The sequence below is a fragment of the Styela clava genome, chromosome 2 (genome assembly GCF_964204865.1).
Source record: "Styela clava chromosome 2, kaStyClav1.hap1.2, whole genome shotgun sequence".
Classification (NCBI taxonomy): Eukaryota; Metazoa; Chordata; class Ascidiacea; order Stolidobranchia; family Styelidae; genus Styela; species Styela clava.
Window position 1 is genome coordinate 16286723 of NC_135251.1, and position 18949 is coordinate 16305671.

Genomic DNA, 18949 nt, shown 5'->3' on the forward strand with positions numbered 1-18949 from the left:
TTTGGATACGTGCCTGCTGATACATATAATAGAATATCACCACCGAAGGATCGAAATCTTATTGGACTCGGCATTTCTGGCACAAGGTCATTACACTATGGTTTAGGTGATAGATATGGAATCTTCATTTTTTTTCGACTCGCCGATTTTAAGACCACTAGATCGCTATTTCATAAAAAAAAATGACTTGAAAAATCAAAAGTATGTAAATGTGATCCACGGTCAATAGACCATCTAACTACCAACCTTCGAGGTCCTGATGTTCGTGCCTCGACGGTTGGCGCAATGCGCTACGGGTTAGGAACACGAGGTATTGAATTGACTATTCAGAAACAAAAGAGCAATGCTCAAATATATTTTACACCGAGTCGCACACCGGTGCGGTAGGGTCTAAGAGCACCGCGTTAGGCCTATTTTTGATGGCGGGGCCGGGATTAGTCCCATCAGGCCGCACTTTAACCCAAACTTTTGACTCCCGTTTATAGGTGGCATTACATGGTTACATTACAAACGAGGTAAAGCTTGGGCTGAACAAATAATGAACAGAGATTTATGTTTGGATTGCAAATGTCGAGTGAGGATAAACCACCAAGCATGAGGTTCTTTCAAAGTCTATTATGCTTCTGACAAATAATGAGCCGGTTACCACAAGCTCAAGTGAGATAATAAGTCAAACAACTGTCTGTTTGTTTTATTAATTGTGATTCGTCTAGAGAAAAAAGCGTTTAGCCAACTTATATATATATATTTATCTCAGATTGAAAGGAGCGGGACATAGCAAGTACAGCAACCGACAAGTTGTTTATGTGATGAAAATCTGGTATTGCGTGGACAATTATCCACAAAATGAGGAAGTCGTAGGTTGCAAAGCATAAAACACAAAACAATTATTCAGTACCCACACATGAGAAATGCTGTCTTTAAATGAGATCGCAGAAGAGCAAACAGCTATCTAAGTGTGTAACGAAAAGGCGAGATATTGTATTATTGTGGACTATGTCATTAAACCACATTAATTGTAGGTTTTTGTCTATATATATATATAAATTACCTAATTCCACAATTCTTTATTTAAAATATACAACTCGATTTTTATTAATTACAGTATTATTTAGATTGTCTGGTATATATAATATTTGAGACTGGTGTTGTCAACCTAACATAAAAAATGAATGCGAAAAATACTTCAACCGCAGTAGAAAATGGTAAGAATAGATATACATGCTTCTATGGTACTGCAACACGCATATTGAAAATGGGTCTTAGGTTGGAATAACTGGTACTCCCGCAGTATGTGAACCAAAATGGCGGACACCGGAACGTAATATGTGTACCAGGTTAAGGTTAGGCCATAATTTTATTCCAATTTTACTTATTATTTTAGTTCTATTACGAGGTCGGGGTCTAGCCAAGTGACTCACGTGGTATTTGTACCTGAAATTATGGCCTAACCCTGGTATACATACTACGTTTCGGTATCCCATCTTGGTTCACATACTACGGGAAACGGGAGTATCGAATAACTATATTATCGACGCTGCATGCTACACCAAGATAACAATTGGTGTTTGCCGAGAGGGAACCGGTTTGATGAAAAACTCAAGCTTCAGAGATATAATAAATTGAATATTAGCTAACTTTCATCGATATTTTTTCTAACAAAAAACGCACATTTTTGAATTCACAAATAAAATGTTTCATATGCCACAAAATTTATCAATTTTAAATATGTGATTCTTTATTTTATTGCAGGAACTACGGAAAATGTGTCAAAAAAGATCAAATATCCAAATACTTCTTCCGGTATTTCATTCGGCGACGTTGATCATATCGTTAATGCAGATGGTCAATATTTATTTTGCAGATATTGGAAACCAGATACAGAAATCAAGTAAATATTTGATTTGATTGTGCTTTCAATATTAAGATAAAAATTGTCTATAAAAATAAGTTAGTTATATTACCTTCAAGTAATCGAACGATCAAACAGTTATGAGTTAATTATCATAAAACATGGCTAATGATGATATTCTTTTAGATGATAATACTACAGTCCTATTCCTGTCATGCTGTGGAATCGTTACAAAAATCAGTTCAATTTTTATTATTATATAATTATTAATTATGCTTACTAAAATTTTGTATATATTGGGTTTGGGTAACCCACATTTTTGTAGATTAAAATTAAAAAAAAAGATAACGTTTCTTATTGTAGAAAAAGAGATTTGGGGATGATAGCACATATACAAAATGAATTCGGTAAACGAATAAAATCATCTTTAAATAATTTAAATCAAATCTGTCAAGTATATTTTAGGAGTTGTTTTATATTGTTCACAATATTATATTTTCGCATATCCTAATCCTATCCATTTCCTAATAAATTACACCCATGGGTTCCCAACACCTCTTTTCGTTCCAAGTCTTTAGTTATTGTATAATATAAATTCAGAGCATTGATGTTCCATGCACACGGATTTGCTGAACATTCTGCACCTTCAAAAGTACTAGCAGAAAGAATGATGGAGCTTGGAATTTATTCATTTGCCCATGATGATGGTGATTTGAATTCAACATTAATAGCAGTGCAGTATGTTGCTGAGTACCAAGGGAACTGTTATGTAAAATGATCGCCACGGCCACTCCATTACTGTTCTATTAATCTGGAGTTGATGCTCCTGTAACTATCATGTATTTTAACTACAGACAGCAGTAAAATAAAACATTCGTAATCGGTGATTAAATCCGGCATACTACCGTCTAGCTATAGTACTAGAGGTGGGCAAGGTTTTTGAACTAGGGGCCAACAATTTTGCTCATCTAGACTGTCGGGCCATGTAAGTGTGACGTAAAAAGTCAATCTAAAATGTTACATTTTATGAGCAATATTTACAATGTTACAAAAGAAAAAGTGGAAAACAATAAGCCTCGTTCCAAAACTAAATTTAATTGCAATCTTAACACATTCCTTGAGCTATTTTTAGCTAAAACATCAAAATTTGGTTTTAGTTTAGTTGTGGCAGCATCAGGCGAGCCAGATTGAATTACCAAACGGGCCGGATTTGGCCCGCGGGCTTGGCCCGCGTAGTTTGCCCATGTCAGAACTATAGTTAGTACTAGCATCGATTTTTTTCATTTCAGTTTCTATGTGCACAATTTTAAAACTAAAATGCTACTTTCATTTATTTTAGTTGCTCATGGAGAAAGTCAAGGTCTTCGAGGTCATATATTGGATTATAAAGTTATGGTGCGAGACATATGGCAACACATCGATTTGATAAGACCGGAGTATCCGGAGGTTCCCATATTCATATACGCTCATTCCATGGTAAACTACGTTTTCTTATTTTTTGAATATGAAAATTACATATTCGGTTTTTGTAAACGCATTATAGCATAATGAGGTAGGCTACCTTGCGGGTAGGTACAGACAACAGTCAATGGGCGTGAAGTTTATATGCGTCCTATGTATTTAGGTAACCACTCGAGAATTTACAATAATAACTAAAGAACGATGCGCAAGTATATGAACACGAAAGCCAAAACAAAGTAGTACGGATATGCAATCTGTCACAGACACAGTAGACACCACCCGCAGTCTCCGCGACCTCGCCTTACCACTAACATGAACGCGGACCCGCCACGAGGTGCGCAATGTTTAATTTTGATGACGTCATCGTACACAAAAAAACAATCTTATAAAGCCCACAATATTTTTTTAATTAAATAAAAGTAGTAGCCTTCCATCGAAATTTTAGTCTTTAACCGCTGAAAATTTTAAAGCGATTATTTCAGAGCAACAACAAGAACTCTAACAACATCATACTAATAATTACAACAAAGCGATCTCTTTGTCCACTTCGCGTCCAATAATAATAATATGTAAAAGTCCTCTGTTTTTACATATTATAAACTAACTACATAGTGATGGCCTAAAAATTTGAAGTAGTAATTCCGCGGGCGGCCGCGGGCGCGGCGGTGTGGTTCAACGGGTTAAGCGTTAGGAATACGCTCGCCACCGCTCCTCTAATTACTCTGCGTGGGTTCGCAGGTTCGAATCCCATGCAGGGATGGTTATGTGCGAGAGGATTGCTGGACTCCTCGCCGTCGTTGGGTGGTTCACGTAACCGCTGGTCGGTTACGGCTTCCTCCACCACCAATTCCATGCTTCCGAAAACAAACAATACAGTATACCTAACTAATCCCATACCCGACTTGGAATGGTAACCGGACGAGAGGCCGTGGTTCGCCATATGGATAAGCCGTCTTATCGGCTTTCCTCTCCCCCGGGATAAATATGTAAATCCTATCCTATCCTATCCTAAATGAAGTTTGATCTTTATGTGCAGGGAGGTGCGCTTGCATTGATCGCAGCTCACGAAAGGCCGAACTTCTTTCGCGGTATTCTCTTATCAGCTCCCTATATCACACCAAGTGAAGCCACAGCTACTCCAGTGAAGGTAATTTATGAATAATTGACTATAGAATACACAACATTCTCAACTCAAGTAGCATCACATGTTACCCCAAGTCAATGAAAGTGGCTTGTTTGTCAACTTTCGTGGTTATCTAATTATGTTAAAAGCTGATTTTCATTTTACGAAATACTCACGAAATTACAATAATTCTAAAAAATAATTGATCTATAATACACTTTACCACAAAAGCAATATCATGTATAATCAAGCAAGAAATATTTCCGAAAACGTAACTTCGTATCTTTTTTTGCCAATCTTTGCAATTTCCACTAAACTAATTTCATCAGTAAGCCTTAAAAATTTAATATATACGCATTTTCATAGCAATGCTATGATGGGGCATTGAGAAGTTGTTACATAAATGCAAGTTGATTTGACCTTAATTGCATTTTCTGACAGTTTTCATCGGATAAATTGATATTTCGAAGTGGATTCTTTGGGGACGCCCAGATATCAATAGCTCACTCAATCGTCACTCATTTATTTATTTGATAAAACAGGTTATCTTGGCTAAGATTGTTGGGCGTCTTGCACCAAAAATTCGGATAGCACAAATGGAAACAGACTTCCTTTCAAGAGACGAGAAACAGGCAATTTAAAAAAATATTCTTTGTTATTATGAGCGCCTGTAATAAGCTGTAAGTGAGCAATTGATTCTGTGGGTTTGCCAAAATATAGTAATCGAAATTTGAGAAACATTTCATTTACCATTCATTTCATGAAGGATATGCACAGAGATCGGTAGGAAACCAATGATAGACAATGATGAAATGTATTCCTTGTGTAGATGAAGTATCCAGAAAATATGACATTCTGATTCCGAGAATCATTTTAAAATCATAACATTGAAATGCCGAGTGATTTTGGATTTAGTGGAATACTTTCTTCAAATCAAATAGTGTGATTCAACCTTTATATCTGATAATCTGCGTGGGTTCGCAGGTTCCAATCCCGTGGGGGATAATTATGTGCGAGAGGATTGCCGGACTCCTCGCTACCGTAGGGGTGGTTCACGTAACCGCTGGTCGGTTACGGCGTCCCCCACCATCAAGTTCATGCTTCTGAAAACAAATAACTGGCTAACTAATCCCATACCCGATATGAACTGCTAAACCATATGAGAGGCCGTGGTTCGCTGTATGATTAAGCCGTCTTCTCGCCATTCCTCTCCCCCAGGATCAATATGTATGTAAATCCATCTTTTCCTATATAGCGTTATTAAACATTAATAATATCAAATAATGTCACACTTCCTATGAATTCAGTGTACTTGCACCAAACATGGTAGCCAAAAGCAAACAAAAAATACATTCCATACTTTGAAAATGAATAGTTTAATTTCGATTGTATTATTGCTATGTTTGTCAATTAGGCTAATAGCTGTTATGTACACTATCATAACGAAAGTCGGATCTGTGCAAAATTTTAAGTCTTATAAGCACTGCAATTTTACGTTTGTAGGGCCAACACCATGAAATCATGTATCTATTATGATCATTTCGCCTATCCTTGTTTAATTAATGTTTCTGATTTTGGTGATATTGAGCGTGAAAAATTCACAAAAACGAATTACGGTTCAACCCTACGAATACGCATTAAAAACATGTATTTCACAGATGGAGACTTACATGAATGACCCGCTAAACGACAAGTTAGGAATGAGAGCCAGTTTTGCAATTCAGTTTTTGGCTATTGCTAAGAAGATGAAAGAAATCCTGCCACAAACCACGGGATCGTTCTTTGTCGCACATTCAGAAGATGACAAAATTTGTGACGTCAGTGGGTCAAGGTTCATGGCTGAAGTATCCAAAAGCGAAGATTTAACTTTGAAGGTATGAACAACTAAGGTCGTTTATCTTTGTAAATCTTCCTCTTTACCGTTACCTGAACGAAATTAATTGATCAACCAATTCTCGTGATCGTGATGAGGGTAACATATTCTCAATTGTCAGTAGTAATTACATGTGGAAGGATTTTAAGCGAAAGCAATAAAAAAGCCATGACAAATTTTATTCTCGTTTATATTTGGTATGTGACCCCTTATTAATTTCAGTTTTAGTAAAAGTTTTATTATTAACACACAGATCTACAATGGTGCAATGCATAAGCTCGAACGTGAAACTCCAGAATTTGTCGAGGCCTATTTTGATGAAGTTTTACAATGGATAAAAGAGCGAATGTAGAAATACTGCATTTTATTTTTTAAATTTTATAATTAATTTTACCATCAAGTTCAATCGTGGTTAATCTAACTTTTGTCTCGATGATGACTTACGGCATGGTATGCCTCATAACCTACAGCCTACATGCTTGTGGCAAATCTGTGAAGTGAAAAAAAAAAATTACACAACAATACTTGAAGTATTCGGAAAATCGAACCCATTTCATGCAGTTCATGTTTCAATACGATTGCTCGACTTAAAATATGCTCTCAAAAACGCTCCGCAATTTTCCAGGTCCTTGAAGCCATCTATTTCAGCAATCAGATATTGATTCAGAAACCTTAACCTATTTTGCTCTATTCGCTTGTAAATGATTTCTGTATAAAATGCCACAACGCCATCTCATTTAGCTATTCAAATAAATACTCACAACCATATCAAGATACCATAAATGTATTTTTTCACGTATTATGCAATTCAGTTTTATTCAAATTAGTATACAATATCATTAACAATCTAATTTCAAATAAAATAAATTTACATAATGAGTTTATATATATATATACATACGGTAAGTTTTTTTCTCTATTTTTTCCTTTCCATTCTCTATAATAAACAGTGAAATAACTTTGCATTGTCTTTTGTAGGATAATCTCTGGTATACAAAACTTCTTTCAGACTTTAAAACGTGATCATGGTGTCGAGCTTTCTTCAATTGAATATAGGCGCAATCTCAATGTATGTTGATGTGTAGAGTATCCTCATAGTCACAACCGATTCCTGTGATGAGCGACAATAAATACCACTCCAGATTAATGAATAATAATAAATAATAACGAATCTCGTGATTTTTAATTACAAAGCAAATAATGCAATGTATGTTTTTGTGGATCTTTTGCTAAAACGTACACGGAATTAATAGTGCCACTTCGATATGCGATCCTGGTGATTTTAGTATCAACCAAATCCAACGGTGACAAGGTTAGAGTAAGGAACTAAATTTTATAAGAATGTCTTTATGCAATTGAGATCACGTTAGGCAAGTGAGATAACGTACGAAAAATGTTTTATAACGCCGAGATCGCATACCAAAGTGGCAGTGGATTAACTACTGTTAGAACGATATTATGAAAACCATGCTGATAGCTTCGAATCAAAATCAAAAGTAGGATGGCGTCAAAATCATGTTGCTCCGGGTATATTTATTGTCACCAATACTTTCTGCAGCATGTTATCGTTGTTTTCAAAACAATTTTAAACATTCCCTTGCAACCTATGTCTTGATTCAATTTCTTTTGTAAGAGTGATCATTACGGTTGAAGCTAGAGAGATAATAAAAGTAAAGGGAAAGAACGTGCACTTCTCATATAAACGGTTTTGAAGAAAACAATACTAAATTATCTCGATCTTTTCTTCGAAGACTCTTGTTCAGCATATTAGGAAATTCAAAAATATTGACAAAGTATAGTGAGACGTGAGTGTTGTTTAAATGTGGGGACCGCTGTACTTGAACTACGGTTCTCGTAGCAATCAACCAGCTGCTCTGTCTCGCGTGTTGTGATTAGGGATGTCGGAATCGACTACGGAATCGATTTCGATGCATTGAAATAGATTCTTAGTGTTAAGAATTTGATTGTAAACAAGGTTAAACGCACGCTGCTGGTTGCTGCATTCTCCTGCCTCACTCGCTCGTTTGCGCTGGCATGTTTCGTCTCTTGCGAGGACGGCTCGAAGCGTTGCGCGACGTTTTTCAAAAAAATTCATGTTGTGCGACATGATTTGCTTTTATGATACTACACCGGACTAGTTTATATTCACAAATGCATTCGTTAGGCTGTTTAGTGTTGTGTCCGTCAAACGCCATTTATTTTGTACATTGTAGCCCACTTCATTTAGTTTTGCGATAAGACATTTTGTAGGCTAGTCTGCTAGTACTGTGATTTCAGACCTGTATACTGATAGTCCAGCGTTTCCCAACCATTGTTGGTCGCGGACTATTTTCTCATCGGTGAAAACCTTTGCGGACACAATGTGCGTTTATTGCAACCGTAACGAATTTCGAAATCAGAAATTTGCCGCAGTTACGCGTTTGTTAAGAGAGCCGACTTTTTTAGTGTGTAATGGCCTTTTCTGTCGCACAATATTCAATCCGTGACAATGACGAGAATTTAAAATGTCTTTCTTTTTTAACTTAATTGTGTTCATGGTAACTCGCGGTTGCGTCGACTTACGATAAGATGAAAGCATTACTTCTTTAAAATAGAACGACAATCTGCAAACATAATAATGTGAGAATATATTGCCCGATTGTATTTAGTTTTGATACATACTTTTTGCGATCTTGCGAATTTGTTATCGCCGTTAGAAAAATCCTACTATCTGCAATAAGTTTCCAGAAAGTACCACTTGATTTAGTACTTATAAAAAATATTATTTAAATTCTATTAGTAAATCAAAAATACATAATCATCGCATTGCTTTATTATTGATTTAATTGGGACCATATTAATCTGCGGTTGTGTTGACGAAATAAAATCAATAATACTCAGATAATATCATGGCAATCCGTGGACACAATAATGCGTGGTGAAGTGCCCAATTATATTTTGTTTTGGTTCGTATTTTTGTAAATTCGACAAATCTGATATGTTCGTACAACGCCTATGGCGCCACTGTACGTACTTATGTACGCTACTATACGTACCAATAGGAAGGCAATAAAGCAAAGAAACTCAAGGAAAAATGCTCCTATACTACGATCGCACCAGAAATTTTGCGATTTGCAATGTCTAAAAAAGCGATTTAAATTTGGTCGGTTTTATTTTTATTATTGCCGCTTTTTAAATTGGAAAACTTGGGTTGCCACCATTGACACGTATCAGAAAAATAATTTATTCCTCGTTGTTCGAACTCGCAAGAAACACCACTTGGTAGAAGCGTGTACAGACTCGTGTTTTCGTCGGAAACTTGCCAGTGAGTTGTGAACTCCGATCGTTTGATTAAGCGACGCGCAAGTGACCTGTTGCTGTCCCTTGTTACCAAATTTTCGCATAGTTAATTCTTATTCTAATAGTTGAATATTCGAATATATTACCAGCCCTAATTGACTCGAATAATGATATGCGAATTAACTTGCATAAACCAGACATCGCTAGAGGACCTGAACTAAAGGACAAAGTTGAAAACCTAAAAATACGCGCCCGTCCACCAAACACAGTCAAATAACACAATAAAATAAAAATACGCGATACAGAATCAGGCAATACCTTCAATAAATCTATTCAATTATGCAAATACTGATCAGAATGTGAACAGGGCAACACTTTATAAGAAATAAAAAATTGATAGTTTTTTTGTTGTCACGGTTGTGACGTTTTATGTAAATTTTAACGTAACTCGACATTTGGCTGATTGTTCAGTTTCGCAAAGACGTTTGCGGCCCGCAGTGAATTTCTGGCTCGTTGCGGACTCATTCAAATGCTCCGCGGACTCATTTGAGAGCGCGAACTCTGGTTGGGAAACACTGGCTTAGCACGATGAGCCACACCGCCGCGCCAGAATAAGAATGAATATATTCTCATTTTTTTATTATTATTAAAAACATTAATTTCTATAGACAAAATACCACATAAATAAAATTGCACTTAAAATAAAAATACGAGTTCGTGATAATTTTTTTTTTCCATATAGACTGTCAGTTTACCATTTTGCAATATTTTTTTTGAGTAATAATTAATTGTTTCCACGAAAAAGATTAGGTCTGATTTCAATTTTCTTCCGAAAAATAAAACTAGGGCTTATTTTTGGGGGATGTCTTTTATTTTAATTTATTAAAAACAAAATTACAACGTAGAGAAATACGAAATTTTCAAATATACAAAATATAAAAACCGATATGCATTTACCAATAAATAACACGTTTTTATTAAGAATAACTGCAAAACATAGATTATTATCAACCATTTAAAACGTGTAGGGGAGATTTTTTGCTATCGACTAGGTAAAAGCAAAAAATTTTGGTTATTGACTAGGTCTTATTTTAAGGGGAGGACTCATATTAAAATCATTTTCGGAATTGAGGCTGGGTCTTGTTTTCGGGGAAACACGGTAGTTATTTTTTTAGTATTTTTATCATATATGAAAATTGAAAAAATTGTGGCCTTCCATTATGTTTTTTTAAATTTAAATTTTCAAATTTTAATTTTTTGAATATCTCGCACGTAATATATTCTTACGGGTAGTGCGGAAAAATTCCTGATGGGTTATTCCAGTTCAGATGAAAAACATATCTTCGATTTGTAATACTTATATTTATTTATTATTTGCTCTTATCACATTTATTTTTGTAGATGATCAAATTGAAAGAAAAGTGATGTTCTCATTTGATTCCGGTATTTACAAAAAACTGGAACGGGATCATATAATCAGCAGCTCCGCCCCCTTTTTTGTTTGGCCATAGCAACTTCTTGGGCAACTTGTTATGATAACGCTTTTTCACTGGAGGCGGCAGAGGGAATCGGCGTTCTGTATTGCTGATTTATTCCCGTTGCCTGCGTTCAAGGTGTAGGGTAGACTCGAGTCTGTTAGTTTTGCATCCCAGATTTGAAAGCACACGGAAAAGAGAAAGAATATTAGAATTAGACTGCTTGAAAAAGCTTCGAATACCATTCACAAAGCTAGAAGGTTTTGTACAATTATGAATGTAGGTGTAAATCGGTCTTTCATAAATATGTAAATCTTATCCTAACTGCAGAACTGTGCCATACCGTACTGTTATAGCATTCTTATTAAATATATTGCATTGAATAATTTATATTTATCCTTAAATCAAAACTATATCAATAAATTCACTGGATTATTTATAACATAGGTATTATTCTCAACAATGCTTTGAGAGGAACTGCTATTATCTCCCTGTTCCTTTTGATTTGTTATTCATATTCTGTGGTGTTATTATGGTTCTTAATATAATTTATTGCTTCAATGTTATCAGCAGTCTTCTAAACGTGTTATGGAAGCAATTTGTTTCTTATTCATTCATGAAATAATACTTTAAATACGTATAGATGGAATTCGTTATTAAACAAATTCAGAAATTGTGCAAAATTCATATGGGAAAAAGTTGTTCCAGTAATGAAGTTAGAGAATAATAGTTTGTGCCCTTTAACATTGAACGATCAAGGATACAGAATAAGTAATACTTAAATAAAAGTGGTTTCCATCTCACCTGCCTAAGTAGATACGAATCTGTTAAATGCAAAGAAGAATTGGACACTACTGTGAAATATTAGTTTAAACCAAATGGCTGCTCACTTTTACCTGTGTTATTAAGTTTTTTTAACCAATTGATACCCATTGTGTTTTTAGCCATGTAAGTAACAAGTAAATTTTATTCATATCTGAACATGACATCAAGTTCCGAGTCCTCACCTGATGATACACCTCGTCCATCAAAGTTTGAAGACTTTGATTTTTTCGATTCTGACAAAGATGTAGGAGATGAGAAAAAAGTATCTAATACATCAAAATGGAGCGCAAAAACAGTAAATTCTTCTGAAAGAAATCTGCATGATGAACTTCATGGCAGTGGCATGAAGAATGATCAACTTGGTATGGGTGACCTGCATAAAAGTTATGATTTATCTGAATCTGAACATAAAACAAGTAAAACTTATACTTCAAGTACAAAGGTACAGATCAAACAAATTTCTCAAACGACTACCAATTCTAAACGAAAACCTAAAGAACAGTTAACCGTCCATGTTCCAGTTCAAGCGTCAATGAATAAGTATAATTCCTCGTCGAGTGACGACGATTCCTCAGGTTCTGTGACAGATGTTTCTCCCTTGCCATCACCAGATATTACACCGAGACCACGTACAATTCCCCATGATGAAGAAAGTTCACCAAACAAAAGAAACAAAATGAAAAAAGAAACTAAAACGAAATTCACAATTAAAGAAAGTGGTATTGAAGATGGGGAACGTCCTCATGCTCGTCGCGCGAATGGAGAAACTTTATCTGTTGAAGATATTTTTTATTCTAGTGACGGCACCCCTTTAAGCAGTGGTGAAAGAGATACTCAAGCCATAAGAAGAAAACGAGTTCAGCGTAAAAAAAGGAGTCGCTATGAGGAAATTCAACAAAGGATGGAGGCGTCATCTCGTCATCATCGGAGGAGATTATTAGATGTCGCAGCAGAAAATTCTATGGATTTAAGTCAATTACTGGAAGTGGTTTTAGAGATGGAGCAAGAAGAGAAAGCCAGGAGGATGTATCAAAGCCACAAAGCATCTAAAAGTGTTTTACCTCCCCCTTTGAAACCATCTCATAGAAAAAACATGTCCTTCTCCAATCAACAAGTTCGTGATATCGACTATGAAAATCAAAGATTGCTTCAGCGTTTAGCCCAACTTAACACTCGACAACGGCCATCTAGTGCTTCTAGTGTGAGATCATCTGCATCTTCTTATAGAAGTAATGCAAGCACAAGTAGAAGCAACAGAAGACCAGCAACAGCAAGGAGGTGGGTATGAGAAACGATCCATATGATATGGATCTTTCATTGTAATTTAAAGTATTTGTATTAAGCCAACACTGCGGAATATATCTACTTTTTGGGGTTATAAAACTTGGGATGGGTGTATCACCTTAACTCATGCCATGTACTCGAAAGAAATTGGATAGTCACCGAATTTGAAAAATTTTGGTATTCCCTGATACCCTAAATTGCAGTAACCACCGCTATTGCAGGACCTTGCTTGAAGCAAGGTGTTGGAGCACTCCATGAAGAATAATACCGTCATTATGCATTTCCAATCAGAGATAACCAAAACTGAATATTTACTATGATGAATACACTGTAAAGTATCATAGTATTTCTGAATAATTTCACTAAAGAACTCATAGAAGTCCATGTAAATTAAACAGTGATTTGATTGGTTCACTTTTTTTTTAGTTTTCTAAAATTAAATGAGGGCAATTTTGGTCATAACTTTGAGATTTTGAATTTAATTATATTAGAATATTTCTGCGGTATCGATATCAGCATTTCTGAGAGTCCGATATATTACGAGTGTTTTAAATTGATCGAAAATCAATTCAATTGGCGCCCGAATTACGGTGATTTGATATAACATTGAAAGGCATCCTCAAATGTCTTTTTTAAAAAATCATTTGCTACTGATGCCTTGAATTATTATGAACTAAATATTGTATATAAAGCCTCGTAATCTGACAAATATTATTTTATATATTCATTTGCGGCAGTATAACTCTCTATTGAACGTTCTATTTGAGCAAGTTTGTATCAGCAAACTATCTTACGATTGGATAATTCAATATCTGTATGATTTTTTTTTTTTTATATAATTTTTTTTGCAATATGTACCTAATACAAATCATGCATTAACAGACCATCCCCGGCACAAGGACCAAGGGTATATCACTCAGCTACAAACAGGATTCGTGACCAACAAAGGATTGAAAGAGAGAACCTGACAATTCTGAAAAGACTGCAATCAACAAAAGCAACTGGCATTCTCAAAAGGGAAAATTTATTACGGGATTATGAGAGACAAACTGGTAGACCGGTTGAACCGGGACGACAGCGCAGAAGACCGAGATCTGGTCAAACAAGACAAGGGGATTATGAAAATGGGTCTATGCAATTTTCGCAAAGGAAGGCAAAACCAGTTTGGCAAGATTCTTGGTGAACATTAACTGTTAATCTTGTTGAATCGAGCTTTTAAATAGGTATATGTCTAGTAATATGGAAGTTCCCAATTTCTTACAAATCAAATTACTGGTGTTATCATCTCCCGTTTAATGATCATGATAGATATTATCATTTTGTATTTTTAACATGCTGTTTTTAAATGGCCTCGTAAACAAACCCTCTCCCAAATGTGAAAAATTTGCTAGAATCAGATTACCTGACAAGCATGTGGTGTACAGACAAGAGGATAATAATGTCATTCAAATATATTATGTATAATTTTAAATAAAGAGCATCTTTCACTTAGTTGATAATACCAATTCAAAATCATAGGCAGCGATAAGTTTTATCATTTTTTTTGTATAATCAATTGAAAAGTCTTTTTTATTCCAATATTAGAGTAGAATAATAAACTCTGTTTTCCATTTTTTCACATTTTAATTGCTTTCGCATTGCATTTTTGTTTCTTCCAACTTTTATTTCGGTAACATGCAACACCAAATTAAATGACAAGAAAATGGAATTTTCTATTCGATGGATTGATATGTGTTTGACAATAGTTAAAAGTGATCTATTTACCTAGCAAAATGTTTTTATACCAATGCACTATGACTATATGAATCTGAATATCTACAAAAATGCTACCGGAACAATATGAAAAATTCATGACTACATTTTTTCTATCCTTAATTTTACAAAATTCTATTCAGGCATTCCCCATTATACTGAGAGATATTTGGAGCTTTATAATGTTCATAATTTTGGCAGATTCATTGAAATTTTCGAAGCCACCACCAGATAAGGAGTTTACATCCCTGAGAGCTGTAAATAATTTTCTGCATGCACTGTGTAATGGAGCAAAAGTAATATATTTTATTTGTTATAGTGATCTTCATAAACTAGTTGTTTAAATAAAACAAAATCACAGATTGTGAATAGTGGTTATCTCTTCTGCAAAGGAATTAGAATGGTATGATAATTGCTAAGGTTACGACTTCTTCTTCATTTATAAACAGGCTTGTAGTGCGTTAGAGGTAGCCTCGTCATGACGTTTTTGCTGGTATTTCACTGCAAACTGTTTTCTTAAATGTTTTCTTAAAGAAGTATATGCCAAGTCCACGGGTCTCGGTATCCTGAATCTCCTTGTTACATATTCACAGGCAACTAAATAGTACAATTGTTGAGATTATATTTATTAGTAGTTCAACATGTATGATAAAATAGGCACAATGTATTGTTAAAAAGGTGGCATATTGTTAAAGGAAAACTGCATTCATCACTCTATAAAACCAGACAGTAACTACTGACAAGAAAGAACAATAACACAATTTGACGGGAAATTCTATCATTCATTAGTATTCAACACGTTCAGTATCCATATGAAGTCTCAGACGAATTTGAAAGTCAAATTGATATCGTTGACCTTGCATATATTGATTTTTTTTAAATTGGTACATTACATGCGGTGCTTCAAAATGGCCACTGCTACCTGTGACAGGTAAATGTTGCTACATATACCATTGAATCTGTGTGCAAAATAATTCATAATATTTTGTTTGTGCTAGATATGCCTTTGTTAATTTGGAAAATGAATATAAATATTCAAGCCAAATTGACATAATGGGTGTAGGAGTGATGCCACTAAACCCCAGTCAGAATCCAGAAGCATAATATTCAATATAATCTACAAACAAGTTTTATTTATAAACATTAATTCCACCAGAAACTTACAGAAAAGCTTTTATCTAGCGATCTAACATAATGCCAGTAACCAGGAGGTATATAAAGCATCTGGCCAGGCAGTAAAATACATTCTTCCCTATGATTACGATCCATTTCAGTAAAAAGTGGAAAATTTGTATCATCTGGCTTTTCAACATCAACTTTTGATGTGTTGTTTAACATTCCCTCATGGGGGTAGAGAGCATTCTCATGTGAAGGATGATATAACCGTACATATTTACGTCCCGCAACTTGACATAACAGATTGTGTTTTTTGTCATAATGACATGGTGAAACAGTGCCACCAGGTCCAAACCAAGCATTTATTTCGGTATCAGTATCAGGGTCCCAATCTGGCATTTTTGAAATACAGCAATAATCTGGAATACATATGTCATTTCTAAGCAGTGGGATTTGATCAAAAAGTGTATGTTGTGCTAAATACGCTTTTGATGTACAATCATCATTAAATATATATTTTTGAATGAAATTTGAAATAGTCATTAATTTTTGACCCCAACTTTCATCAGTGTATTTAGCACCAAGTTCTACAGGTACAAGTCGGTGTCCTGCAATATTGTTAAGATACTGAAAATTCCATTTAGCCATAGCAGGCCAATGATCAATGCAATCGCTAAGCACCATGGGAAGAGCATGGTTCATAAAATCTTGGAAAGAAATTAAAGATGGATTTGATAAGACTTTTATTGGATTATGTACTTCTGGATCTAGTTCATAATTTTCAGTGTTTTGGGTCTCAATATATTTCGGTTGGGCAGGTTTAAAAATTTTAATAATTTTGTGTAATATACCATTCATTACATTATGGCCCATTAGCAAGCCCATGTCAGAGACTCTACAAATTTCTATCAAATCGTCATCTGTTGTGGCATTATAGCCCAAACACGAAGCTTTGAAGACACAAGCAAATGAATATAGTTTTTGCCACACAAGCGGGACATTTTTCCAATGAAAAGAATTCAACTTTTCCCATGTTAAGTCTAGTATCATTTCTGCATTGTCAAGACATTTTTCAATATTGTTTTCATATAATAATGTGCAACATTCTTTTAAAATGAATAATGAGACATTGTCAATCTTATTGCAACATACATGGAGACATTGTACTATTGTATGCTCCATTTCTGAGTCTGTGCTAGGTAATGTTTGCTTAAGTTCAGATTTGCGAGTAGTAAAATGTAGTATTGCTTTCGGAGATTCAAGGTTAATACTCTTTTCTGAGGTCAAGAGTTGGTCCACCATCTTCATAATTCCCTGTGATCTCAGCGTTACTGAAATCGAATCCTGGATTTTCGAGTTCAAATCTTTCGAGAGTCAAATTTTTTTGCATTTGATCTTTCGTTAAAGGGTCTACAGCAAATTCTCCACCCTCAAATAATGATGGCCAAAAACAATTTTCTTTCTTGCGACTGCGTTTCACAAGCAATATTCGGATTAATTTTTGATCTTCCACACTCCAAGTTGATTCGTCCACCAATATTCCTTGCGGTAGGGGGCTGTTAAATAATTCCTTCCCCCTCACAACGCAAGATAAATGCTGGGGTTCAATCACCACATTTACTTCTTTCCCCCTTGTCCCTTTCTCAACATCAACAACAACAACCACGTCCTGCACAGTTTGATACCAATTACCCCAGGGAGTCTTGCAACATGCAACACCGCTTCTTTCGTCGAAATCGCTATTCATTTCAAAATGTAACTCCAAGTAAACGGAAAATTCTACGAGAATAAACCGCTCAACTAGTAGCAATCGCAACCATGTAACAAATGCTTTTCACCGAATAGGCTATGATGAACTTATGCTAAAATCATGGTTAATTAACCATGCTAAAATCAATCCTCCACACAAGAGTTCCAGTGGTGGATAAGATTCTATGCGGAACGTCACCAATCTTCCGTAATTAGTGGGCAAGAATTTCCATTTTTCTAAATGTATTTTACAATCTGAGATTTCATTTTTCTTGTATTAACAATTGTGTAAATATATTTTTTGGCTACTACACGTTTTCTTGGATTGCATGATGTAACTACGGTATTTATTTCCGCTCAATCAATGACTATTACATGCTACTGAAAATTTGCATCGTAATTTCACTGCGACGTGTTAATGTTATCGTCATCTTGAATGTGTTATAAGTTAGATCTAGGCTATATGATATCTCGTTTTCTCTGTTTTACTGAAATTGTTTTCGATTTATATTTAGTCTACTGGGTACCGGTAAGCTGGCAAGGGCGACAGGTTCGCCATATGGTTAAGCCGTCTTATCGACTTTCCTCTTCCCGGGATAAATATGCAAATCTGCTCAGTTCAGCAGTTGGATGGCATTTTAGATTCATATGATAGGCGCTCCATAGTTATGTAATGTACGGTAACTATATAATATAAGTAGGCCTACTGTTGTCATGAATCTCATAATTTACTGTGATAAATATTTTTTCAACGTGCAATAGTGAAATAGATGGACAGATTTGACAATTTTTGATACTCCAAACTCCAAAGTTTACTCTTTGTGCAGTCAATAATTTATTGCTAGAATAGAAATGGTTTCTGGATTATCGTAATTTAGTTCTGTAGTTTTGTTCCATCTTTGTCAAAAGTTCGTTAATAGGCTAATTCATATCTGCTTTAATTTATATATGTCTATTCCTGTACTGTTGTAGAAATATTTTTGTATAGAGTTGCAATGCAGTTCTAATTAGTTCTCATTTAAATCCTTGTCCGAATTTATGTTTATATCTCATAAAAGCGCCATGTGTACTCTTCTTTTTCTTCAATCAAATTAACTTAATAAATAAATTATATTACTGTTGTATCGTTACCTCCCAGTCATACTGTGAACTTTTGTTCC

At 35.0% G+C, this 18949-nt stretch overlaps 4 protein-coding genes across 4 annotated transcripts; 2 read left to right on the forward strand and 2 right to left on the reverse strand.

Annotated features, from left to right (window-relative positions):
* Window positions 1-1103: 1103 nt before the first annotated feature.
* On the forward strand, window positions 1104-7458 carry LOC120336306 (monoglyceride lipase-like). The gene is made up of 9 exons (XM_039403961.2): window positions 1104-1205; window positions 1753-1891; window positions 2453-2559; window positions 3192-3328; window positions 4350-4460; window positions 4979-5068; window positions 6095-6310; window positions 6563-6657; window positions 7319-7458. Exons 1-9 carry the CDS (start codon window positions 1169-1171, stop codon window positions 7323-7325), a joined length of 939 nt encoding a protein of 312 aa, XP_039259895.2. The 5' UTR covers window positions 1104-1168; the 3' UTR covers window positions 7326-7458.
* Window positions 7459-12007: 4549 nt separating this feature from the next.
* Window positions 12008-15293, forward strand: LOC120335523 (uncharacterized). The gene is made up of 2 exons (XM_039403040.2): window positions 12008-13166; window positions 14055-15293. Exons 1-2 carry the CDS (start codon window positions 12046-12048, stop codon window positions 14353-14355), a joined length of 1422 nt encoding a protein of 473 aa, XP_039258974.2. The 5' UTR covers window positions 12008-12045; the 3' UTR covers window positions 14356-15293.
* A 236-nt stretch (window positions 15294-15529) lies between these two features.
* Window positions 15530-17343, reverse strand: LOC120335524 (bifunctional peptidase and arginyl-hydroxylase JMJD5-like). The gene has a single exon (XM_039403041.2). It carries the CDS (start codon window positions 17340-17342, stop codon window positions 16068-16070), a length of 1275 nt encoding a protein of 424 aa, XP_039258975.2. The 5' UTR covers window position 17343; the 3' UTR covers window positions 15530-16067.
* LOC120335525 (nudC domain-containing protein 2-like) lies at window positions 17305-18069 on the reverse strand. Its single transcript, XM_039403042.2, has one exon. It carries the CDS (start codon window positions 17785-17787, stop codon window positions 17305-17307), a length of 483 nt encoding a protein of 160 aa, XP_039258976.2. The 5' UTR covers window positions 17788-18069.
* Between the last annotated feature and the right edge of the window lie 880 nt (window positions 18070-18949).